The 26800-nt window shown below is 44.7% G+C and overlaps 1 protein-coding gene across 2 annotated transcripts in view; it reads left to right on the top strand.

The window, feature by feature from the left end:
- The window catches only part of LOC132406460 (protein Niban 2-like), a 174572-nt gene extending 148325 nt beyond the window's left edge, over positions 1 to 26247 (top strand). The window contains exons 11-17 of one of the 2 annotated variants that reach the window (XM_059992174.1): positions 3309 to 3471; positions 5926 to 6113; positions 8418 to 8579; positions 9172 to 9288; positions 10069 to 10176; positions 15486 to 15597; positions 25631 to 26247. In XM_059992174.1, coding sequence (XP_059848157.1) covers positions 3309 to 3471; positions 5926 to 6113; positions 8418 to 8579; positions 9172 to 9288; positions 10069 to 10176; positions 15486 to 15597; positions 25631 to 25863 — 1083 coding nt within the window. In that variant the 3' untranslated portion in view covers positions 25864 to 26247. The remainder of the gene's footprint in view (positions 1 to 3308; positions 3472 to 5925; positions 6114 to 8417; positions 8580 to 9171; positions 9289 to 10068; positions 10177 to 15485; positions 15598 to 25630) is intronic. The other variant, XM_059992175.1, reaches the window with a different exon arrangement.
- Positions 26248 to 26800: the final 553 nt, after the last annotated feature.

The following is a 26800-nucleotide window of genomic DNA, read 5'->3' as shown; positions in this document are numbered from 1 at the left end:
TTGGTTGCAAGAACAGGAAAACAGATTATTATCTGAATGGTGGCCGATTAGGAAAAGGGGAGATGCAACGAGACCTGGGTGTCATTGTACACCAGTCATTGAAGGTGGGCATGCGGGTACAGCAGGCGGTGAAAAAGGCAAATGGTATGTTGGCATTCATAGCAAAAGGATTTGAGTACAGGAGCAGGGAGGTTCTATTGCAATTGTACAAGGCCTTGGTGAGACTGCGCCTAGAATATTGTGTGCGGTTTTGGTCCCCTAATCTGAGGAAAGATATTCTTGCCATAGAGGGAGTACAGAGAAGGTTCACCAGATTGATTCCTGGGATGGCAGGCCTTTCATAGGAAGAAAGACTAGATCGACTGGGCTTATACTCACTGGAATTTAGAAGATTGAGGGGGGGATCTTATTGAAATGTATAAAATTCTAAAGGGATTGGACAGGCTAGATGCAAGAAGATTGTTTCCGATGTTGGGGAAGTCCAGAACAAGGGGTCACAGTTTAAGGATAAAAGGGAAGCCTTTTAGGACTGAGATGAGGAAAAACTTCTTCACACGGAGAGTGGTGAATCTGTGGAATTCTCTGCCACAGGAAACAGTTGAGGCCAGTTCATTGGCTATATTTAAGAGGAAGTTAGATATGGCCCTTGTGGCTAAAGGGATCAGGGGGTATGGAGAGAAAGCAGGTACAGGGTTCTAAGTTGGATGGTCAGCCATGATCATACTGAATGGTGGTGCAGGCTCGAAGGGCCGAATGGCCTACTCCTGCACCTATTTTCTACGTTTCTACGTCTTTAGACTGTGTGAGAAAACTGGAGCATCCAGAAGAAATGCATGCATACCACGGGGAGGACATACAGAGCTGAAATCTGAACTCTGACGTTACGTGCTGTAATAACATCACACTAATTGCTCTGCTACCGTGGCCCCCTTGCATTGTATCAGTGTGTGTGGGGGGGGGGAGGGGAAAGGTTGTCAATGTCTTGGATCAAAATGTTGACGGTTCCCTTACCCCACACATGCTGCTTAACCCACTGAATTCCTCCAAATGTTTAATTTCTACTCCAGATTCATCTACAGTCACCCTCGTACTCTTTAGAATAACGTTGAAACTTTACAAAGCAAAAGTGAGTACTCACTTGGAGTACTGGGAGCAGTTTTGGGGCCCCTTACCTTAGGAAGGATGTGCTGAAACTGGAGAGGGCTCACAAAAATGATTCCAGTATTGAATGACTCGTCATAGGAAGAGCATTAGATGGCTCTGGGCCTGTAGTCACTGGAATTAGAAGAAAGAGGGGTGACCTCATTGAAACCTATCGAATGGTGAAAGGCCTTGATAGAGTGGATGTGGAGAGGATGTTTCCTATGGTGGGAGAATTTAAGACCAGAAGACGCAGCCTCAGAATAAAGGGACGTCCTTTTATAATGGAGATGAAGAGGACTTTCTTTAGCCAGAGGGTGGTGAATCTGTGGAATTCTTTGCCACAAGCATCTGTGGAGGCCAAGTCTTTATGTATATTTAATGCAGAGGTTGATGGATTCTTGATTGGTCAGAGTATGAAGAAATATGGGGTGAAGGCGGGAGATTGGAGCTGAGAGGAAAATTGGATCAGCCATAATGAAATGGCAGAGCAGGCTCGATGGGCCAAATGGCCTAATTCTGCTCCAGAATCTTATGGTCTAATACTGTCACGTCATTCCTTGATGAAGTGTGAGTCAACTGCTCATCAAGGAAGAGGTAGCACAGCTCTCTCTCATGACCAGACCAGGAGAAGTGACCTACAGTGCATTCCACAAAATACTAAACAACCAACACATTACCCCATTGGAAAATGCCAAGGGAAAAAGCCACGCGAGTGCTCACCGAATGCAGGAAACTTACCCCGTGGTCAACCTCCGGCTTGCTTACTCTCGAGCTCAAACCTGGGGTGCATGGTAGTGTAGTGGTTAGCACAATGCTTTACAGTACCAGCGACCCGGGTTCAAATCCTGGCACTGCCTGTAAGGAGTTTGTACGTTCGTGTGCTCCGGTTCCAAAGATGTAGTAGTTGGTGGGTTATTGGGTCCTGTGATTAGGCTAGGGTTAAATCGGGGGTCACAGGGCATTGTCCTGAAGGGTTGGAAGAGCCTGTTCCACTGCGTCTCAATAAATTAATAATTAGGCTGAAGTATTGATATACCACAAACATCTTTACTGATCTCACCTCCACCAATAAATTGAGAGAAGGCCTGGTAGAAAAGGATGGTACAAGAGTAGGCAGTTCTACCTATTGGTGAAGATCAAACACTTGGTTTAGACTGTAGGGTAACCTATTTGAGCTCCTTTTAGACTACAGAGGGTTTATACTGAATCAATGCAGACAAGCTTCCACTTGTGGGGAAAAACCATAACCAAGATAAATGACTCTAATTAGAATGTATTATTGAAAATTAAAACAAAAACTGAAGATACTAGATATCTGAAATATAAACAGGAGGTGCTGGATACACTCAGCAAGCCAGGCAGCAGTTGCAGGGAGGGAAACAGAGTTAATGTTTCAAGTCAAGGATCTAATTTCTTTGACTCGAGCTTAGGGGGCAACATGGTAGTGTAATGGTAAACCACACCATCTGTAAGATCAGGGTTTGATTCCTGCCAACTTTCTGTAAGGAGTTTGCACTTTCTCCCTGTGATGGTGTAGATTTCCTCCAAGTGCTCTGGTTTCCTCCGACACTTGTCGGCTGCCCAGCAGCATCTTCGCTGATTCGATTTATTTTATTATATTTGGCGAGGCAGCACACAGCTGTGCCAAGCAGCCCCACCGACAAACCCAATTAACCCCTAACCTAATCACAGCAGGACAAGTTACAATAACCAAGTAACCTACCTGGTACGCCTCCGGAATGTGGGAGGAAACTGGGGAAAACCCATGCATTCTGCCGGGAGAAAGTACAGAGACTTCTTAAAAGGGGCATCAGAACTGAACTCTGAACTCCAATGCCCCGAGCTGTAATAGTGTCGCGCTAAGCACTAGACTGTGGCACAAATGACACATTTTTCTGTTTGTTTCAATGTACATCAGTCAAATTGATTGGTTCTCCAAATAGGAGAAGCTTTACTAAGCAAGTGGTTTCAACGTGTATTCCCATTTTGGGGAAAATGGATAACAAAGGAATGATACACTGAATGATTTAGGTAAAGAGGGAAGGGAGGGACTCATGTGAAATCCAGGCACAAGTACAGAGCAGTTGGGCCAAATGGTCGGCCTGTGTGAAGCTTGTCGCGACGTTACAGGAATCCTAGAGGGATCTGACGCCTGTGTTCTACAGATGCTGGGGGACATGTATGCGGTGGTGGAGGCTCAGGTCTCTGCGGAGTTCCCGGCTCTACTTGGAGAGTACGAAGAGCAGAGGCAGCGGCTGGAGAGGACAGTCCGACCCGACTTCAACCAAATCCTCACCGCCAAGAAGCAGCTCGTGGAGAAGATCCAAGGTAAAAACTCCAGGCAGGGTCGCTGTGTGAGAGCGGACGCAGGGTGGAGACTGAGCCTGGTTACTGACATCTGGCCCCACCAAGGTCACTGATCTCAGGCTGACCCTAATGTGGTCACTGACCCCACCAAGGTCACTGCCCTACGTTCCCACCAAGTCACTGCCCTACGTTCCCACCCAGGTCACTGATCTCAGTCTGACCCTAACGTGGTCACTGACCCCACCAAAGTCACTGACCTACGTTCCCACCAAGGTCACTGATCTCAGTCTGACCCTAATGTGGTCACTGACCCCACCAAGGTCACTGCCCTACATTCCCACCAAGTCACTGACCTACGTTCCCACCAAGGTCACTGATCTCAGTCTGACCCTAATGTGGTCACTGACCCCACCAAGGTCACTGCCCTACATTCCCACCAAGGTCACTGATCTCAGTTTGACCCTAATGTGGTCACTGACCCCACCAAGGTCACTGACCTACGTTCCCACCAAGTCACTGAACTATGTTCCCACCCAGGTCACTGATCTCAGTCTGACCCTAATGTGGTCACTGACCCCACCAAGGTCACTGCCCTACATTCCCACCAAGGTCACTGATCTCAGTTTGACCCTAATGTGGTCACTGACCCCACCAAGGTCACTGACCTACGTTCCCACCAAGTCACTGACCTACGTTCCCACCCAGGTCACTGATCTCAGTTTGACCCTAACGTGGTCACTGACCCCACCAAGGTCACTGACCTACGTTCCCACCAAGTCACTGAACTATGTTCCCACCCAGGTCACTGATCTCAGTCTGACCCTAATGTGGTCACTGACCCCACCAAGGTCACTGCCCTACATTCCCACCAAGGTCACTGATCTCAGTTTGACCCTAATGTGGTCACTGACCCCACCAAGGTCACTGCCCTACATTCCCACCAAGGTCACTGATCTCAGTTTGACCCTAACGTGGTCACTGACCCCACCAAGGTCACTGCCCGACGTTCCCACCAAGTCACTGACCTACGTTCCCACCCAGGTCACTGATCTCAGTCTGACCCTAACGTGGTCACTGACCCCACCAAGGTCACTGCCCTACGTTCCCACCAAGTCACTGACCTACGTTCCCACCCAGGTCACTGATCTCAGTCTGACCCTAACGTGGTCACTGACCCTACCAAGGTCACTGACCTACGTTCCCACCAAGGTCACTGCCCTACATTCCCACCCAGGTCACTGATCTCAGTCTGACCCTAACGTGGTCACTGACCCCACCAAGTCACTGACCTCAGGACTAAGTGAAAATGCTCTTCATTAAGAATTTGGCTGAACTGTACACTTACTCAATACTGCTCCATATCCTTGAACAACTTGCCCAAGAATTTCCAGCAGTCTTGGCTTTGGGAGCTCCATCTGATCCAAGGCCTTGTGTGCTGCGTCCATGGTGATATTTGATTCAACGGAGAAGTGAGGAGAAAGTTAATGTCCAATCCAGACTTATCCCAGCCAGGTATGGAAAGTACACTAATCTCAGCCTATGTAGGAAGCCCCAGGATAATACAGGAATTAAACTTGGAAGAGTTGTTGGCAGTGGGAAGCTCAACAGATCTTGCCCATGGTTGGACTGTGCTGCAGAGCACGTAACCCTGGTGGGGTCCTGTGTGTCCGGAGGTGGTCTGAGAGGGAGGGCCACTTGTACAGTGAGTCTATCTGTGTCCTGGGGTTGGGGGGAGAGATGGTATCTGAGAACAGTGTCTCTTTGGGGAAGGAGGAGAGCGTTCAAAGAAAAGCCCGTGTGTACCGGGAGCATCTCGGGAGGAACATCTCGGAGGAACAGGGGGTGTACCTTGGAAATGAGTCCTTTACAGAAAAAATATCCCTGGGGAGGAACCCTGGTGTGTCCTTCAGGAGATGTATCTCTGGGGAAGAAGAAGAAGGCCCTTAATTGGGACCTTCTCATCGGTCATATACCTTATGACCGAGTCATTGGGATGCCATCATGACGGCGTTTTTTTTTAGCAGCCTTTCTTATTTTTACGAGGTCGAGTTGTAGCTTGACACTCAACCCAGCACGGATGGAGAGCGTGCAAGGGATTCAAACTCGGGAGCCTTCATTCCGAAGTCCAGCACTGATGCCACTATGCCACCAGCCAGCAGGGAGGAAGAACCCATGTGTATTGTATCTCTGTGTCCAGAGTTTCTGTGGGAATGAGACATACTGTAAGGCATTGTAGGGGTAGGTCATCTGGCTCATCAAACCTGCTCCACCATTCAGTGAGATCATCGCTGATCCAGTGTAGAAAAGGGAGGGGTTGGGGCTGGACTAGAACCGGGAATGAGGTGGGTATAGGATTCTGGTCTTGCTGAGAGAAGGGCAGAGCTCAGATTGGGGTAGTGGCTGTTTGTGTGGTGCCGAAATGGGAGGAGGGAGGGGTTTGGGCCTGAGCAGTGGTGACAAGTGTTTTCTTCACAGCTTCGCTGGGGGAGCGAGTGCGCTGCTTTTGCCGAGATGAGGTTCGGCCCCAGCTCAGACCGGTACAGGAGCTGGTGGCGGGTTCCATGGCCACTGCCCTTGGGGAGACTCGAAGACTCTTCTCAGAGGAAGTTAGTGAGGTGATCAGTAAGGTGAAGAATGGAGAGAACAGCTCGACACTGGCCCAGGTACAGATCCCTTTTGTGTACTCTTTAGTCAGCAAGCAGTTGAGATGTTCCTAGGGATCTGGGAATGTAGGGTGAGGGATTTCTGAGCTGCATTTTATTGGCTCACTGGGATACAGGTCTAGGGTAACTGCTGATCACTGAGGGCATTGTTTGTGATGTCAGAGACATACATGTCCTGGGTACTCAGTTCAAAGGAACTTCTCTTCCATATTTCCTTAAAATCAAAGGGGGCCATTTGATTCTATTCCCACTCATGGAGTAATCCCACTGGTTTTCCCTATCATCTATTCCCACATTCCCATCAGCTTCCACTTTCTTACAAACTGGGAGAAACTCAGAGTGACCAATCTACCAACCAACTTTGCTGGGTCTGCTCACGTTGGATCCATTGTCAATCTGCATCTAGTTCCTGGTCATGTGAGTGAGTGGCCTGTTAAAACCCCATGTGGCTACCTCATGAAAATGAAAACCCTTCGATATTGAGGCGATATTTTTCCATGCTTTGGCGTAAAGCTTTGTTTAGAAGATATGTCCTAAGTTCCAAGCCATGCTTTTAGTTCTTTCTGAAGGATTGGACTAGTCAGTCTTGACGTATAGTGCCAAAATACAGATCAGGACTGAGATATGGAGATACACCTGCACAGAGAACCAGGGCATTTTAAGATGTATAAAGCATAAACAATATAAGCAGCACAGGATCCACCACCAGACATAACCCCAAATTGACTTAACAGACTGTCATGACATCAATCTATACTAAACACACCTGACCACACACCGTCTCTAACTCTTCATTCCTGACCTGTTCCTCAGTTTGTTTGAATGCCTCTTAAACAATGTTTCTATCACCTTTCCAGCCACCTAACACTCCTTGTGTGTAAAAAAAAACACCTGAAAAATCACTGCCAAGCATCCCCTCACTCACCTTAAACCTACGCCTTTCAGCATTCAGGACTAAGTCTCCATCTATCTTATCTTTACCTCTCAAAGCTTTATAACATTTTGTCAGGTCTCCTCTCAGTCTCTGACACTTCAGAGAAGATGATCCAATCTCTTCCTATCGCTACGCACTTCTATTCAGGTAATGCCCTGGTGAGCCTCTTCTGCTCCCTTTCTAAACCCTTCACATCCTTCCTCATGTGTGGTGACCAGAAGTGTATACAATGTGGCAGAACCAAAGGTTCTATAATATGATTTGCCAACTTGATACTCAGTACCCTGATTGATTAAGGCGAGCCAGTATGCCATATGCTATTTTTACCACCCTGCTTTTAAATAGCTATGAATATGCATCCCAAGATCCCCCTGTGAATCAATGCTCCTAGGGAATACATTCCTCTTTAATTTGACCTTCCTATGTACAGTATCTCACCCTTGTCTAGATTGAACTCTGTCTGTCCTTTCCTCTCCCAATCCTTCGACATAGAGTAATGGAGCATAGAAACAACTCCTTCAAGCGAACATGGCAAATGCTGGGGGAGCTAAGCAGGCCAGGCAGCATCTATGGAAAAGAATAAAGAGTCAACGTTTCAGGCCAAGACCCTTCATCAGGACCAGTGAAGGGTCCCAGCCCGAAACATCGACTGCCTACTCTTTTCCCAGATGCTGCTTGGCCAGCTGAATTCCTCCAGCATTTTATGTGTTTTCGATGGATTTCCAGCATCTCCAGATTTTCTCGTTTGTGGTTTATGCCAACCAAAATTCCCACCTAAGCTGCCCATAGCCCTCTAGTTATTTATCCAATTGGCTTTTAAAATATTGTTTTGTATCTGCCATAACCATTTCTTCTGGCAGCTTGTTCCCTACATGGACCACCTTCTGTGTGAAAACATTGCTTCTTAGATTCCTCAAATATCTCCTCTCACTCTGAAACTGTATGCTCTAGTTCTTGATTCTTCAACCTTGGGGAAAAAGACTTTGTGCATTCAACCCTCATTTTCCTGTGCTCCAAGGAATAAAGTCCCAACATGCTCATCCTCTTTCTATGACTCAGTCCCATGAGTCTTGGTAACATCCTCATAATTCTCCTCCCACGTTCTTTTCCAGTTCAGTGGCATCTTTCCCGTAACCAAAACTAAACACAATATTACAAATGTGGCCTCACTAACTCTTGTACAACTGCCTCCCACAGCAAGCCAATTGTGTATCCAATTAACTAGCTCTCCCTGGATCCCCTGCGATTTAACTTTCCATGTCCACAGAGTACTGCTTCATCTTATTGTGAAGAGCTGTATGCTTCTGATCTCTCTGAGCTGCAAGTCTGTTCCGTCATGTTCAGTCCACTGAAGTTTTTCACTTCTGCAGGTCTGCAGCCAGCTCCTGGTTTTACCATATCACTCGGTCCAGATGCATCACTGCTACAAGAAGACTGAAGAGCTGGAACAATACCTGAGCGAAGTGGGGCCTCGGTTCTCTTTCTGTGGCGTCCATTTCCTGATGCATCGAGCTCAAAACATTGTCCAACAGGTGCAGAGCTGTCACCAGGCCGGGAAAACACACACACACACACTCACACACACACAGACAAATGCATGTGCACATACACAAACACACTGTGGCAGGAAAATGCCAACGTACATGCACAAAGACACCAATGCAGTCTGTCAAATACGTACAGACATGCATATACACACTTGAATTGGATTGAAGGATAGTGAGGAGATAGCCAGTATGGGGGTGGGGGGGTGGTGTTGGAACAAAAGCTGGCAAGTGATGGGTGGATCCAGATAAGGGAAGGGTGATAGGCCGATGGAAGGGGGAGAGTGGAAGTAGTATCAGAAGCTGGGGAGTGGCAAAGGGCTGCAGATGATGGAATCTGAAGGGTCTCAACCCGAAACGTCTACTATCCATTTCCCTCCATAGATGCTGCCTTACTTGCTGGGTTTTTCTGGCGTCTTTATTTTCACTCCAGATTCCAACAACTTCAGTCTCTTGTGGCTCCATTTTGCTGCTCTGATGCTTGTATTGCTGGTTGTGTTGTGATTCTGATGTGAACGCTGATGATCCACCAAGTGTATAGCCTCTTTCAACATTGCATCCTCTCCTTCTCCACTCACAGTTGATGGAAGATGCGATTTACACCTTTCAGCACATGCTCACTTCAATGCAGCCACCCATCAGTCACCCCGGAGAAACCAGCCAGCACCTTGATAATACCAGGGCCCTCGTACTGAAGGTACATGAGAGAAGGGGAGACTGAAAAAGGGGGGAGGGGAGGGAGAGAGAGAGAGAGAGAGAGAGAATATACAGAGGGAGTGAGGGTGTGGGGGAGTGAGAGAGAGAGTCAGGGGGGAAGAGAGAGAAATTGAGAGACAGAGATTGATTCATGGATTTATGTTTGGAAGGATGTTCAGTGACGTCCAGCTCCATTGGATTTATTCCTGTAATCTTTGTCTCTCCTGAGGCTGTCCACAAGGCAGTGGGGCTATTTACCCACAGCTGGGGATCTGATTCACAAGCACCAGGGCCTGTCCACACACTGGTGGTTCTGTGTGCTATGTGTCCCGTGATTAGGTTAGGGTTAATCGGGACTCAAAGCGCCAGAAGGGCCGACTGGGCATTGTATGGGTAAATAAGTGTAACTGTGTGCGAGATACCTGAAAGTGAAGGATGTGTGTCGATGTGTGAGAGAATGTTGTGTCAAAAAGCGGCATGGTGAGAAGGAAGGGTATGTGATGCACAATGTGAGAAAGTGACTTGTACCAGTGTGAGAGGGAAGAACGAGTAACAGACTGAGCATGAGGTATGTGCTACACAGTGCTGGTGTGAGGCACGTGTAACTTTAATGTGAGTGAGTGTGAGAACCAGTATAAGGGTGACATGCAGGTCGTCCAGTCTCATGTAACTATGACACTTCACTGCTGGAGATGGCAGAACTTGAGAAGGTGGTAACCCCTGTTTCTGAGGACTCAGCCTCACTGAGATTGCGACTTGCCTTTTGGTCTTTCCACTGTAGAAGTTTGACTCTGACAGCAATGCGGCCGTGCGCCAGTTTGTTCGGGACACTCTCCTGGAACTTTTCCTCCCGTTTGTCCTCAAGTCGCTGGAACCCGTTTGCAAACCGGTGAGTAACGGTTTCACATCTCTGGCGATGGTCAATCACGTGGCACCGCAGTGCTGTCTGCTGTCCTAGGTACCAAGGGGGAAGGGAAAGCACCTGAACAACCCAATGTTCTGATGTCAAATAAATCACATTTGTGTCCTGCTTAAAGTGGCAGCCACAGCTTATTTTATACAGATGCAAACTTTCTTGTACGTATGTACAGGACAGGAGCAGATGGTGGAATCCCTTCTGTAGCATTCTGCTTCTGCACTGTTAATCATGTTTCAAAATGCGAAAAGGTGTGTAAAAATTGCAGGAATTGCAGTAACTCTTTAAAGATTTTCCAATCTCCCGGAATAGCTAGAGAATTAAAACTGTCTGCTCAGTAGCTCTCACTTTAACAAGGACCACTTGACATTAGAGGGCCATGCTGAGCTACATATGGGTTTACTTTAGCAGCAAAGTAATATATCGTACATTAACTAGTCTAGTGCTTGTGCAGTTATAAACAAGCACCAAGTCAACACTCCTTGTCTATTTAATTCAATTCATTTATCTTTCTCCACCTCTCTATTACACACTATGCTATACATTATGTTGTCTTAAATTTTCATAAGCAAAATAGTTTTCATAAGCAAGATCTATGGGAGATCTTCAATTATTTACAAGACCGTAAGATATACGAGCAGAGTTACGACATTTGGCTCATCGCCTGCTCTGACATTTGATCATGGCAGATCGCTCTCCCTCTCAGCCCCAATCTCTTGCCTTCTCCCCATATCCCATCATGCCCTGACTAGTCAAGAACCTATCAACTTCTGCCTTAAATATACTCAATGACTTGGCCTCCACAGACACCTGTGGCAATGGATTCGATAGATTCGACACTCTCTGGCTGAAGAAATTCTTGCTCATCTCTGTTCTAAATGGACGTTCCCCTATTCTGAGGTTGTGTCCTCTAGTCTTAGACTCCCCCACCATAGGAAACATCCTCACCACATCTAATCTACTGAGGCCTTCCAACATTCGATAGGTTTGAGATCACCCCTCATTCTTCTGAATTCCAGTGAGTACATGCCCGGAGACATCAAACGCTCCTCATATGATAAGCCTTTCAATCCCAGAATCGATTTTCATGAACCTTCCTTGAATCCTCTCCAATGTCAGTAAATCCTTTCATAGATAAGGGGCTCAAAACTGCTCACAATACTCGATGTGAGGCCTCACCAGTGTCTCATAGGCATCAACATTACATCCTTGCTTTTATATTCTAGATGTCTCAAAATAAATGTTAACATTGCATTTGCCTTCCTCACCACTGAATCAGCCTGCAAATTAACTTTTGAATTCTGCATGAGGACTCCCAAGCCTCCTCGCACCTCAAAATGTTGAATTTTCTCTCCAGTTAGAAATTTTCTCCTGCCTCTCTCCCTTCTTCAAGAGCGGAGTGACAGTTGCAATTTCCCAGTCCTCTGGAACTATGCCAGAATCTACTGATTCTTCAAAGATTACTACAAATGCCTCCACAATCTCTTCTGCCTCCTCTTTCAGAATCCTGAGGCATAGACCATCTGGTCCAGGTGACTTATCTACCTTCAGACTTTTCAGTTTCACAAGCCCCTTCTTACAAGTAATGGCAATTTCGCTCACTTCTGTTCCCTGACACTCTTGAACATCTGGTATACTGCCAGTATCTTCCACAGTGAAAACTGAATGCAAAATATTTATTCAATTTGTCTGCCATTTCCTTGACCCCATTCCTACCTCATCAGTATCATTTTCCTGTGATCTGATATCTACTCTTGCCTCTCTTTTGTGCTTTATATATCTGGAGAAACTTTTGTTATCCTCTTTAATATTATTGGTTAGCTTACCTTTGTATTCCAGCTTTTCACTCTTTAAGACTTTTTAGTTGTGTTCTGTTGGTTTTTAAAAGTTTCCAAATCCTCTAACTTCCTGCTAATCTTTGCTCTATTATATGCTCTTTCTTTAGTTTTTATGATGGCTTTGACTTCTCTTGTTAGACACGGTTTCACAATTCTGCCACTAGAATACTTTTTTGGGACGTATCTATGATGTGCCTTCCAAATTGCTTCCAGGAACTCCAGCCATTGCTGCTCTGCCATCATCCCTGCTAGTGTTCCCTTCTAATCAACTTTGGCTAGCTCTTCTCTTTGGCTTTGTATTTCCCTTTACTCTACAGTAATACTGATACGTCTGATTTTAGCTTCTCCTACTCAAATTGCAGGGTGAATTATCTCATATTATGATCACTGTCTCCTAAAGGTTACTTTACCTTAAGCTCTCTAATCAATTCTGGTTCAAAACTTCATTTATTATCAAAGTGTACAACTCTGAGTTCTTCTTCTCCAGATGGCCACAAAACCAAGAAAGAAAAGAACGGCAGCACAATCATCAACCGTCAAATCCCTCTTCCCTGCACAAAACAACAAACAAAAATGGAACAGGCACATTGACCCACAAATCTCCCAAAGACTGCACACAAAAAAACAGAGAAAGATCAGGTGAAAAAACACAATATATCAAACTATAAGACTGGAAAAAAAAGTCTATAGTCCAAGTCCATATCCAAAATGTAGAAAACCTGGGTAACTTTCTCTGGAGAGGGAAAGGAGTGAGCGATTTCACCAGTGATTTAAAGGCAATCTCCCCTCTCTGTATCAGAGTGATCTCACCAGCGATCAAAGCACACTCTCCCGTCTGGCAGCAGAGCGATTTCACCAGCGATCAGAAAGCGGGCAGCTGGCACTCACCTTCTGCATTTGCCTTCATGTTTCACTCTCCCTCGTCTCTTTAATCGGCGACCAATGCAAGCTTTAATCGGCGAAATGGAGTCGAATATGGACTCGCAACCCCCACAGCCTTCTCGCCACGAGGTTCGCACAGGCTGCCTCTGCCTCCCAGATTCCTCTTAAAAGCTTCAGAGTGCTAAAACGCCCAAACGATCTCCATGCCACAAGCTTCAACAGTTCCCGAATCACATTCAGGATGAAAAACAAATGCAAAAGACATATAAGAAGTGATATATATGGTTTCATGATCTATCCAGATGACGACAGAAGGAGGGTTGGACACAGGAGCCATCTTGACCAGAAGTGCACAAAATCCAATCCAGGATAGCTGATCCCTGTGGGCTCAACCACAAGCTGTTCTAAAAAACCACCCATAGGCATTTTGGGATCCAGCACCAACCTGATTATCCCTATCTACCTGCATATTGAAATCCCCCCATCACCATCATAACATTGCCCTCTTGACATGTCTTTTCCATCTCCTGTTGTAACTTGTAGACCACATTTTTGCTGCTGGTTGGGGGTCTGTAAAGAAAACTCCCATCAAGGTCTTTTTACCCTTGCAGTTTCTGAGCTCTACCCACAAGGATTCTACACCTTCTAATCCTATGTCACCTCTTTTTAAGAATTGGATTTCATATTTTTTTTTACTGAGAGCCATCCCAGCCCCTCTGCCTACCTGTCAGAATCAGAATCAGGTTTATTATCACCGTCATATGACGTGAAATTTGTTAACTTAGCAGCAGCAGTTCAATGCAGTACGTAATATAGAAGTAAAAAAATATATAATAATAAGTAAATAACTAAATCAATTACAGTATATGTATTTTGAATAGATTAAAAAGTTGTGCAAAAACAGAAATACTATATATTAAAAAAGTGAGGTAGTGTCCAAGGGTTCAACGTCCATTTAGGAATCTGATGGTAGAGGGGAAGAAGTTGTTCTTGAATTGCTGATATGTGCCTTCAGTCTTCTGTACCTCCTACCTGATGGTAACAGTGAGAAAGGGGCATGCCCTGGGTGCCGGAGGTCCTTAATAAAGGACGCTGCCTTTCTGAGACACCGCTCCTTGAAGATGTCCTGGGTACTTTGTAAGCCAGTACTCAAGATGGAGCTGACTAAGTTTACCACCCTCAGCAGCTTCTTTCGTTGCTATGCAGTAGCCCCCCCCCCCATACAAGCCAGTGATGCAACCTGTCAGAATACTCTCCGCGATACATCTATAGAAGTTTTTGAGTGTATTTGTTGACATACCAAATCTCTTCAAACTCCTAATGAAGTATAGCCGCTGTCTTACCTTCTTTATAACTACATCAATATACTGGGACTAGGTTAAATCCTCAGAGATCTTGACACCCAGGAATTTGTAACTGCTCACTCTCTCCACTTCTGGCCCCTCTATGAGGATTGGTATGTGTTTCTTCGTCTTACCCTTCTGGGAGTCTACAATCAGCTCTTTCGTCTTACTGAAGTTGAGTGCCAGGTTACTGCTGCAACACCATTCCACTAGGTGGCATATCTCACTCCTGTTTGCCCTCTTGTCACCATCTGAGATTCTACCAACAATGGTAGTATTGTCAGCTAATTTATAGATGATATTTGAGCTAAGCCTAGCCACACAGTCATGTGTATATAGAGAGTAGAACAGTGGGATAAGCAAACACCCCTGAGGTGCACCAGAGCTGATTGTCAGCGAGGAGGAGATGTTATCACCAATCCATACAGATTATGGTCTTCTGGTTAAGAAGTCAAGGATCCAATTGCAGAGAGAGGTACAGAAGCCCAGGTTCTGCAACTTCTCAATCAGAATTGTGGGAATGATCGTATTAAATGCTGAGCTGTATTCGATGTCTTTTCAATACAATGTGTATCCTTGGATGTTACACTCCTAACAATAATTTTCTTTCAACCATGATGCAGTAATACCCACATCATCATCCATGCTAATCTGTAACTGTACTACAAGTTCATCGACTTTAATCTGTATACGGTGTGCATTCAAACATAGCATCTTCAGTTCTGTATTCATCACCCTTTTTGACCTTGTCCCCCTTTTACATTGCAATTGGTTCCATTGTCTGCAATTTTGTCCTATCATCAGCCTCTCCTTGCTAGCAGTCTCACTACACACTGCCTCTGTTTCTCTGTTTGAAAATGAACTACCCCATCCTCAGCCCTATTATTCAGGTTCCCATACCCCTGCCAAATTCGTTTAAGCTCTCCCAGACAGCTCTAGCAAACCAGCCTGCAAGGATATTGTAACCCATTGTAACCTATCCCTTTTGTACAGGTTGTACCTTCTCCAGAAGAGATCGAAATGATAGAGAAATCTGAACCCTTGCCCCCTGCACCAGTTCCTCAGCCACGCTTTCATCTGCCAAATCAGCCTTTTCTTACCCTCACTGAGATGTGTCACAGGCAAAAATCCAGAGTTTACTACCTTAGAGGACCTTCTTTACAATTTTCTAGTTCGCTCCCTAAAATCTCTCTTCTGGACCTCCTTGCCTGTCTTTCAGGAACTGCCCGAGTATGAAGCATACGTGTCTGCAGATGAAGAGGGAGTAATACAGCTTGAAGCCACCTACAAGGAGCTTGTCCTTCATATTGTGTCAGGAGAAATTAACAAAGGTAAGTTGTTGGGCTCAGAGGTCAAATGAGGAATGTGAACGCCAGATAGGCCATGTGAAGTTTTAATTCTACAATACACATTGAATCAATGGCAGTCAAAGAGCTAAACAACAGAAGCATACCCTACTACCGAAACTTGTTCATGCCATCTACCCGAGTTAGTCCCATTTCCCTCTGAACCTTTCCTATCCATACACCTGTCTAAGTGTCTTTTTAACATTGTAATTGTAGCTACCTCTACCAGTTCCTTTGACAGCTCATCCCGTATACTGTACCTGCACCCTCCGGGAGGACTCTCTCGGTCTCCCTTTTAAATCTGTGCCCTCCAATTTTAGACTCTACTACCCGGGGAAAAAGAATGTGACCGTCCACCTTATCCAGGACCCTCATGATTTTACAAAGCTCTGCAAAGTCAACTCTCAGTCTTCTAAAATTCAGGGAAAAAAATCACCAGTGTATCCAATCTTTCCTTTCCTGTAATTGCTACAATTAACCAATAACTATAATTGGTCACTTGGGTGTAATTGGGCAGCAAGGGCTTATTGGGTCAAAAGGGCTTGTTACTGTGCTGTATCTCTAAATAAATAATAAGGCACAAAATAATAAAACAAGGCATGCAGTCCCAGCAACATCCTTGTGAATCTTTTCTGCACCCTTTCCAATTTAATGACATCCTTCCTATATCTGGACAACCAGAAAAGAGCCATAACGGTGGTTTCATCAATGAGAATGCATAAATATTTTCATAAGAAGCTATAGTATATGTGAGCTACTGCAATGTTGGTGTGGGAGTATAGAAGTAACTTAGACAAGCAAAGAGAGCTGGAGAATGGAAAAACCAAAGCACTTACTTTGGTCTGACAAGAACCCATGAGTTAGGAAAGGTGGAAGATTCATTCTTCATACAGTGTGTCTGATAATCTAACACCCTCAGGACTTCCGTGGCCTTGGACTGGTCAACTTTCCAGACTGTAGGAAAGCCTGCATACACCAACTTTTTACACAGAAGCATAGCAAATTTTCCAGTGAAACCAGTGAGTTTGCAAGGTGTGCAGGAAACAGGAACAGAGTATTTAAAAGAGCAGGGCACATGGGGTTACAGTAAGTCCGGATGTCAAGCCATCAGGGTTTCCCAAAAGTACATTGTGGATTTCTGGAATTTTACTACTTTTTGTAACTGTCTGGATTCTTCCAGCTGGAAATTCATTTGTACAATGTCAAAAAAGGAGCGTTAACACGAAGTAAAGTAGTTTCAGATGGGGTTTTAGATGCTGTTATCATATCTCACATTTGCACAATTTTTGAATTCTTTAATGCCATTTTTCCAGCATCAAAGTTGGTCAACTGACGTCAACCGCTGTAGAGCAATGCCAAAGTGATCCATTCGTGAGATTTTTAATGAGTGCAGTCTAAGAAATGACAACCACTGTTCAAGCAGAGAACTACCACAGCACCTATAGCTCTTGTAGAATGCGACTTAAAAAAGCTGTCACTACCAAACATGAATTCATAGCCAGACTGGAAACTGACAGTCTATCCTGCACATGCCTTGCACTGAGGCTGACTTATCTTTTATGTTTTATGACTCCAAAACACATAATTTAGTGAAAGAAAAAGATGGGACCTGGGAGAACATGTACATTTCATTTTTACTTTAGTGAGGAGCACACATGACAGGATGGTGTAATGACGTTATGCCATTCACATACTTTTACACATTACCCATAATGAATTATGTAAATAACAAAGAATGCTTAATCAAATAATAGTTACAATATTATCAAATATTACTAAAATATTAAATGCCCAATACCTTCCTATTGTCTGAAAATGCTTTGCTGCATGGAATGCCATTCTACAATAGGAATTTGATATGCCAATGTAGAAGCACGTGAGGTGCATCTACATCATGGTGGATCTGCAACAGTCTCTTCCTTCACCGTGGAAAGCAGATCTCAGGAGACCAGCAAAGGATGGACCCCATCCATCAAGCTTTATGCAGGGAGCCAAGCTCTCATTTTAACTGTCTGCAGGAGTGCTTCCACAAGACGGTTATTACTGAAATCAGTGATCTCCTGAGATCTCACATACAAACTTGGTTCAGCTCAGTCTCTCCATCACCTTCAGGTTCCTAGGCACAGCACTATTCCAGGCTGAAATCAGGTGTCCTCCATAGCTACATTAGGGGGTTTATTGGTGACCCCCTCCTTTGGAGGATGAGACCTCATTCACTTTGCTTTCAGCTCCAGGATCTGTTTAAGTTACTGGGGAGGCAGACTTCCTCAAAGTGTAGGCATATGTCACCATTCCAGCCCCCATTCACAGCTCGAGGGATGAAACTTCCAGTAGGTATTTGTCCATCCCAGGGGTCATAAGACCATAAGATATAGGAGCAGCCCATCGAGTCTGCTCCACCATTCAGTCATGGGTGGATCCAATTCTTCCAGTCATCCCCGCTCCCCTGCTTTCACCCAATACCCTTTGATGCCCTGGCTAATCAAGAACCTAAGTACCTCTGCCTTAAATATACCCAATGACTTACCTCCACAGCTGCTTGTGGCAACAAATTCCACAGATTTACCACCCTCTGTCTGAAGTAATTTCTCTGTTCTAACATCTCAGTTCTAAAAGGATGTCCTTCAATCCTGAGGTTGTGCCCTCTTGTCCTAGAATTCCCTACCATAGGAAATAACTTTGCCATATCTAATCTGTTCAGGCTTTTTAACATTTGAAATTTCTGTGAGATCCCCCCCTCATTCTCCTGAACTCCAGGGAATACAGCCCAAGAGCTGCCAGACATTCCTCATACGGTAACCCTTTCATTCCTAGAATCATTCTTGTGAATTTTCTCTGAACCCTCTCCACTGTCAATATATCCTTTCTAAAATAAGGAGCCCAAAACTTCACACAATACTCCAAGTGTGGTCTCACGAGTGCCTTATAGAGTCTCAACATCACATTCCTGCTCTTATATTTTATACCTGTAGAAATGAATGCCAACATTGCATTCACCTTCTTCGCAACCGGCTCAACCTGGAGGTTAACCTTTAGGGTATCTTGCACAAGCACTCACACACGTCCCTTGGTGTCTCTGCATTTTGAATTGTCTCCCCATTTAAGTTATAGTCTGCCCGGGCCTTTCCACTGGCGCCAGTAGTTCCAAAGACTTGGCCATGGCTGCCTGTCATCCTTCAGGGTCCACGGTGCTGTGAAGGTGGTTGTTGGTGACAAGGGCAATCTCCAGCTCATTTAACTGTTGCCTCCACGCGAAGCGCAAACATAATTTTAGGACGGGTGTAATGACAACCACATCAGTGCTGGGAACTTAGTGGAGAACACAACAAAGTTGCTGAGCTGTCAGTGTCTGTACCATTCAGGCAAGAGCGTCTTACATCTCACAGCCATGGAATCAAAGTTAGACAGTGCAGAAACAGACCCTTTGGCCCATCAAGTCTGTGTTGACCATAGTGTGCTGATTTGCACTAGTTCAGTGCTAATCCCTTTTCATTCTCTCTGCATCCTCATCAACTCCTCTCAGGTTCTACCACACACCTACACACCGGGAGCAATTTACAGTGGGCAAATAAACCACCAACCCTGTGCCTTTGCAATATGGGAAGAAGCTGGTGTGTTCAGAGGAAACCCACAGGGTGGCAAGGAGAACATGCAAACTCCGTTCAGGCAGCATTGGAGATCAAAACTGAATGTGGGTCACTGGAGCTGTAAGACAGCAGCTCCATTAGACGCACCACTGCGGTGCTCTGCTGTGTTCTGCATAATTTAGCCATTGGTTATTGCTTGCTGAGGTGGGACAAGGAGGGGACCTGCACCAGTGTGACTGGTAAGGGATGAATGGGTGACTGGCAAGGCTACTCCAGACCCTCTTACACAGGAGCTAGAAAGCCAGACCTCCTGAACAGAACAGCTTCTGGACCACCAGCAAGGCAGTCTGTGATTCTTCTTATCTCTCTCCAGCAGCTGTCACATATCCTCACATCACTTCCGCTACCTTCCTCCCTCTTTTTTTCCTTCCCCCCCACTTTCCCCTTTTGGTTTTCCTCCATCATTCACATTCATCTGCCACTGTGTCCCCTCCCCTACCATCGTACACCCTTCCACAGTCCAGCAATCACCCCAGACTCCTGTCCCACCACTCTTCATTATACTGGCCATCTTGCCTCCCCAGTCTCAGCCCTGATGCAGGGTTTTGACCCAAAATGTTGACAGACCCTTTCCTCCCACAGATGCTGCTCCAGAATCTATAGTTCCTCCAGCAGACTGTGCTGCTCCAAATTCCAGCTTCTGAAGTTTATGTCTCCACTCGCACACAGTTGCAAAGTTCAAAGTAAATTTATTATCAAAGTACATGTCATTTTCTGAGATACATTTTCTTGTGGGCATACTCAATAAATTCATTAACCATAATAGAATCAGTGAAAGACCACACCAACAGGCAGACAACTGGTGTGCAAGTCAATAAACTGCAAATAGAAAAGAAAAAAAAATAATAATAATAAATAAATAAGTGAAGCATATTGAGAAAGTTCGATGAAGAGTTTTTGAAAGTGAGTCCATAGGTTGTGGGAAAAGTTTGTTGATGGAGCAAGTGAAGTTATCCCCTTTGGTTTAAGAGCCTAATGGTTGAGGGGTAATAACTGTTCCTGAACCTGGTGGTGTGAGTCCCAAGGCTCTTGTAACTTCTTCCTGATGGCAGCAATGAGAACAAAGCAAAACCTGGGTGGGGGGGGGGGGGGTACCTGATGATGGATGCTGCTCTCTTGTAACAACGCAGTGTAGATGTGCTCAGTGGTGGGGAGGGATGTGTGATGGACTGGGCCGTATCCAGAATATTTCACAAGATTTTCCACTCAAGGGCAAGGGCATTTCCATACCAGGTGGAGATACAACCAGTTCATATACTTTCCACTACACACCTACAGACGTTTGTCAAAGTTTTAGATGGCAAGCTGAATCTTTGCAAAACACTAAGGAAGTAGAGGTGCTGATGTCCTTTCTTAGTAATTCACTTGCATTCTGAGCTCAGGACATGTCCTCTGAAATGATAACACCAAGAAATTAAAAGTTACTTACCTTCTCCACCTCTGATCTCCTGCTGAGGACTGGCTCATGGATCTCTGGTTTCCTCCTCCTGAAATCAATCATCTGCTCCTTTGCCTTGCTGATATTACTACTACAATGCTCAGCACATTGCTTTACAGTGCCAGCGATCTGGATTCAATGCCCGCCACTTCCTGTAAGGAGTTTTGTATGTTCTCCCCGTGTCCACATGGGTTTCTTCCGGGTGCTCCGGCTTCCTCCCACAGACCAAAGATGTACTAGTTGGTATGTTAACTGGTCATTGTAAATTGTCCTGTGATCAGGCTAGAGTTAAGGTTGGGGAATTGCTGGGCAGGGCAGATCGGAGGCTGGAAGGGCTATTCCACACTGTATCTCAATAAATGAATGCCACTACAGTATTTTTGGAATTGTCTTCAGTCAATGTTGATACTGTGATGTACTGTAAACACGCCCCCTCTCCACACACACACACACACACACATATATACATACACACATGAACACTCACTGCTGCTACACTACACTACAAAAAACTTCAAGAAAATTGAACTTGAAATGGATACAGTGCTTCCCTCCAATAAACATTAGAAGCTCTCAACTCTGTTCCTGGCCTTCGAAAGGCATTGCAACAAGGTCTTCCCCCGAACCAAAGAGTGAATGAGGCCATTGTGTGAACATTGTCAATCCTACATCTACTGCCGTCATGTTTCAACATCACCACCTGTTGCACTGGAGCTCTTCCCGACTGGTATCTTTTCCCTCTTATACAACATACAGGAGTTCAAATAATCTGTCTGCAGTCAGCTACATTTACAGATATGTAAGGTCAGAACGTGGCAAAACACTAGAGCTACTCAGTGAACTTATGTGGCTGTTTAATGACCCACTGATACAACAGAAAACTTGGGCACAGCTCTGGAATGTCATCATTACACTCCATAAAGACATACACTGGGCAGGGTCAAGAAACACTAAAATTGCAGCTATTTCTTGAAAGATGGGAACTAGATTGTTAGTTCAAATGTAAAGATAAACATAATCTGTAGAGTGACTGTGCTGAAGGATAGGCAGTGGATAGGGCATAAATGCAGTCAGTCGGATGGGTAAATGAAATGAGTCCACTTTAATGCAAGAGGTATAAGGAACAAGGGAGATGAACTTGAAGCATGGATCAGTATATGGAGTTACGATGTTGTGGACATTACAGAGGCTTGTCTGTCACAAGGACATGAATGGCTGCTGGATGTTTCGGGGTTTAGAACTATAGAACATTACAGCACAGAAACAGGCCTTTTGGCCCTTCTTGGCTGTGCCGAACCACTTTTCTGCCTAATCCCACTGACCTGCATCTGGACTATATCCCTCCATACACCTCTCATCCATGTACCTGTCCAAGTTTTTCTTTAATGTTAAAAGTGAGCCCACATTTACCACTTCATCTGGCAGCTCATTCCGTACTCCCACCACTCTCTGTGAAGAAGCCCCCCCCCCAATGTTCCCTTTAAACTTTTCCCCCTTCACCCTTAACTCATGTCCTCTGGTTTTTTTCTCTCCTCAGTGGAAAAAGCCTGCTTGCATTCACTCTATCTATACCCATCATAATTTTATATACCTCTATCAAATCTCCCCTCAAAATGGTTTGAAAGGGTCAGGAAGGTAGGTAAAAAGGTGGGGCATAGCATTGTTAATCAGGGATAGTATCACCCCTGTAAAGGAGGATGTCATGGAGGAATTATCTACCAAGCCAGTGTGGGTAGAAGTCAGAAGGAAGGAGGGAGTCATCACTCTATTGGGAGTTTTCTATAGGCCCCCTCAATACAGGCACACTGAGGAGCAGATCCGAGAGTAGATTTTGGAAGGATGCAAAAATAACAAGGCTGTTGTCACAGGTAACTTTCCTAATACAGGCAGAGTTCCCCTTAGTGCAAGAGGTTTAGATGTGGCAGGTTGTGTTAGGTGTACCCTGAAAGGATTCCTGACACAGCATGTGAACAGGCTGGCTAGCTAGACCAATTTGGATCTTGTACTAGGCAATAAATTTGGTCAGATGACAGATCTCTCAGTGTGCATTTTGGAGACAGTGACCACAACTCCATGACCACCTTGGTCAGGGATAGGAGTACAAGGTATAGGAAAGTATTTAATTTTATTATGATGTTATTAGCCAGGTACTTGGGAGCCTACATTTGAAACAGATATTCTCAGGGAAATGTACAACAGAAATTTGGAGGTTGTTTAGGGAGCATTTGTATGTGGTTCTGGGTAGATTTGTCCATTGAGGCAGAGAAAAGATGGGAGACTGAAGGAACTATGAATGACAAGACAGATGGAACATTTCGTCAAGAGGAAGAAAGCATACTTGAGGATTAGGAAGAAAAGATCCAACATGGTTCCTAAGAGTTATAAGGTAGCCAGGAAAGAGCTTAAGAAAGAATTTAGGAGAGCTGGAAGGGGGCATGTGAAGGACTTGGCATGTAGGATTAAGGAAAATGCCAAGGTAATCTACACGTATGTAAAGAGTGGAGGATGACTAGAGTAATGATAGGACCAATCAAGAATAAAAGAGGAAAATTGTGCCTGTAGAAGTAGAGGAGGTTCTTAATGAATACTTTGCCTCAATATTCACTGGTGAGAAGGAACTTGACAAATGTGAGGTCAGGGTAGAACAGGCTATATGATAGAATACGTTGAAGTTACGACGGAGAATGTGTTGGAACTTCTGAAAAACATTAGATTAAGTCCCTGGGACAGAATGGGATACCCCAGGTTAATACGGGAATTGAGGAAGGAGTTGCCACACTGGTGGGGATGATCTTTGCATCCTCACCGACCACTGGAGTGGTACCAGAAGACTGAAAGGTGGCAAATGTTATTCTTCTGTTCAAGAAAGGTAATAGGGGAAACGTTGGGAATTACAGAGCAGTGAGACCTACATCAATGGCGGACAAAATAGAAAAGAAAATTCTTAGAGACAGGATTTAGGAGTATTTGGAGATGCATGGCCTGGTTAGGGATAGTCAGCCTAGCTTTGTGAGGGCAGGTCGAAACTTTGGGTCTGATTGACCTTTTCAAAGAAATGAGAAAACATATTGATAAAGGTAGAGCAGCGATGTGGTACAAGTGGATTTTAGCGAGGCATTTGACAAGATTTTCCTCGGTAAGCTCATTCAGAAAGTCAGGAGGCATGGGATCTAGGGTAACTTGGCTGCAGGGATTTGGAATTGGCTTACCACAAAAGGCAGAGGATAGAACATAGAAAATCTACAGCACAATACAGGCTCTTCAGCCCACAAAGTTGTGCCAAACATGTCCCTACCTTAGAAATTACCAGGGTTACCTATAGCCCTCTATTTTTCTAAACTCCATGTACCTATCCAAAAGTCTCTTAAAAGGCCCTATTGTATTCGTCTCCACCACTATTGCCGGCAGCCCATTCCATGTACTCACCACTCTCTCCATAAAAAATTTACCCCTGACATCTCTGTACCTACTCCCAAGCACCAAAAACCTGTGCCCTCTCATGGCAGCCATTTCAGCCCTGAGAAAAAGCCTCTGACTATCCACACGATCAATGCCTCTCATCATCTTATACACCCCTATCAGGTCACCTCCATCACTCCAAGGAGAAAAGGCCAAATTCACTCAAACTATTCTCATAAGGCATGTTCCCCAATCCAGGCAACATCCTTGTAAATCTCCTCTGCACCCTTTCTATGGTTTCCACATCTTTCCTGTAGTGAGGCGACCAGAACTGAGCACAGTACTCCAAGTGGTGTCTGACCAGGGTCCTATATAGCTGCAACATTATCTCTCGGCTCCTCAATTTAATTTCACTATTGATGAAGGCCACTACACCGTCTGCCTTCTTAATCACAGAGTCAACCTGTGCAACTGTGCAGGATGGTTGTAGATGGATCATATTCTTGCCTGTAGTTCTATGACTAGTGCTGTACCACAGGGATCTGTAATAGGTCATCTGTTCTTTGGGATTTTTCTAAATGACTCACATGAGGAAGTGAAAGAGTGGGTTGGTAAGTTTTCAGATAGCACAAAGGTTGGTGGTGTTGAGAACACTGTAAAAGGTTGTCATTGGTTACAATGGGACATTGACAGGGCTGACAGGTGGCTAAACTGGGCTGACAAGTGGCAGATGGAGTTCAGTTTGGAAAAAGTGTGAAGAATTACACTTTGGAAGTCGAACTTGGAAAGTTCAAAGTTGAATGTAAATTTATTATAAAAGTACGTATGTATATGTCACAGTGTACAACCCTCAGATTCATTTTCTTGTGGGCATTCATAGTAAATACAAGAAAAACAATAGAATCAATGAGAGGCTTCACCCAGCAGGATAGACAACTAATGTGCAAAAGACAACAAACTGTGCAAATACAAAAAGAATGAAAAATTTAAAAATAATAAATGAGCAACAAATAAGGCTACTTGCAGGTAGGTTAGTGGAGAGTGATGGAAAGCAGGGTCAGGGGGATTTGCTACTATTACAAAATAAATAATGCAAAAGATAGACCTTGGGAGGCTGGGATATTCTTTGCGATTCAGGTTAGCATTGTGATCAGAGGAATATTGCACCCGGTTGTTCTTTGCTTACATACACATTTGCACACATGCAGATATGTCTTTAAGAAATGATCACTGAGGGTGTGTCTGTGTGACTAAATTTCACCAGCTGTGGGAAACTGAAGCAGAGCTCCAATTACACCTACTGTTTCCAAAACTGTGCGGAGTTACACGAAGAAGTCCCACCATACCATTTTTTTTTTTACCCAGCACTGTGCAATATCTTTAGATTTTTCGACAACACATGGGAATCACATGACTGCCAAATGAACAGTGCACACAAATTTCTAGCTGTCAATAGTTTATCGATTAGAATTCTGAAAAGACCATTTAAAACCATCCAGCTTTTCCTTGTTCACTCTTTATGTTTCTTCCTTAGCCACGAAGGAGACTTCCACACAACCAAAGTTCAGTCTATACAATGAAAGTATGGCTTACCTGTGGGACAATGAGCCCCAGCTCTCCACTGCTGAGCACCCCAAATCCATCCATTCAACCAGCCCTACAGAATTATCAGGGCAGTCACCAGCACTTGGGACAATCAGCGAACACATGGATCACACTGAGAGTACGCCAGCCTCAGGAAATAGCATGGAGGTAGACGGAATATAATGCAAAGCCCAACTGAGGACTTCAGAAGATGAACGAAAAGATGTGGGACATGTGCAGATTAGAAGTGAAGTTCAAAAGAAACAGCTCAGTCCAACAAGCCGAAGTCATTTGGAGACACGAATCAGATCTTGGACACACTCCCAGAGGTGACTGATATGGACCCCAGTCATTGTTCAGATAACTATTACCCTGGGACATCCTGTGGCGACCCATTTCCTGGCATATCCGAACCGGCTCACAATTAGCCATCTTTCTGGCTAAGGGAGATAGCCTATGGGGGTTTGCCAGCACAGAGCTTTGGAGCCTCTGCGCCACGGGGGGCAGGTTAAGTGAGGCTTAAAAGTGAGGCTGGGGATTTCGAATAAAGTTTTTTCTTCGACTGCAGTTACCGACTCCGTGTCGTAATTTTAGCGCTGCATGTAGCACACCGCTACAATCCAACAGATGGCAGTATTCAATGATGACTATGTTAGGTGATGGCAACTGAATGCAAAATTAACTATTTTATTAGAAATATATCTTGAAAAGTTAAAATATGGTTCTGTAACAAATTTTTAATGTATGATCTTGTACAGCTAAAGCTGAAAGTATTCTGTTCTTATTCTTTAAGTTTATAGTGGAGTTGGAATAACTTGTTTATTTATTCATTGGTGACCATTGCTGCTCCACACAGCACAGCTGGCTGAATGCACATACAGGCCTGATTGCGACAAATCGCATCGACCGTCATTTAGCCTTTCATGGGGTTTGGTGGGGCGGGGGGGTTGGAGTTGTCGTACCTGAGTGCTTTGTCTTCCTGGAACGGATATCAGAATTATTGCCAATTGCACATTAATCTATGCAAATCTTTTACTAAAGAGCATAAAAGGAATTTATAAAGAAAATTGTGGTTTTGTGATTCCTGAGAGGCTACATAACAAAAGATCTAATTTTGTGC

Source organism: Hypanus sabinus, chromosome 16 (assembly GCF_030144855.1).
Source record: "Hypanus sabinus isolate sHypSab1 chromosome 16, sHypSab1.hap1, whole genome shotgun sequence".
Classification (NCBI taxonomy): domain Eukaryota; kingdom Metazoa; phylum Chordata; class Chondrichthyes; order Myliobatiformes; family Dasyatidae; genus Hypanus; species Hypanus sabinus.
The sequence above is the reverse complement of the archived record's forward strand: the minus strand, read 5'-3'. Positions and strand labels throughout refer to the sequence as shown.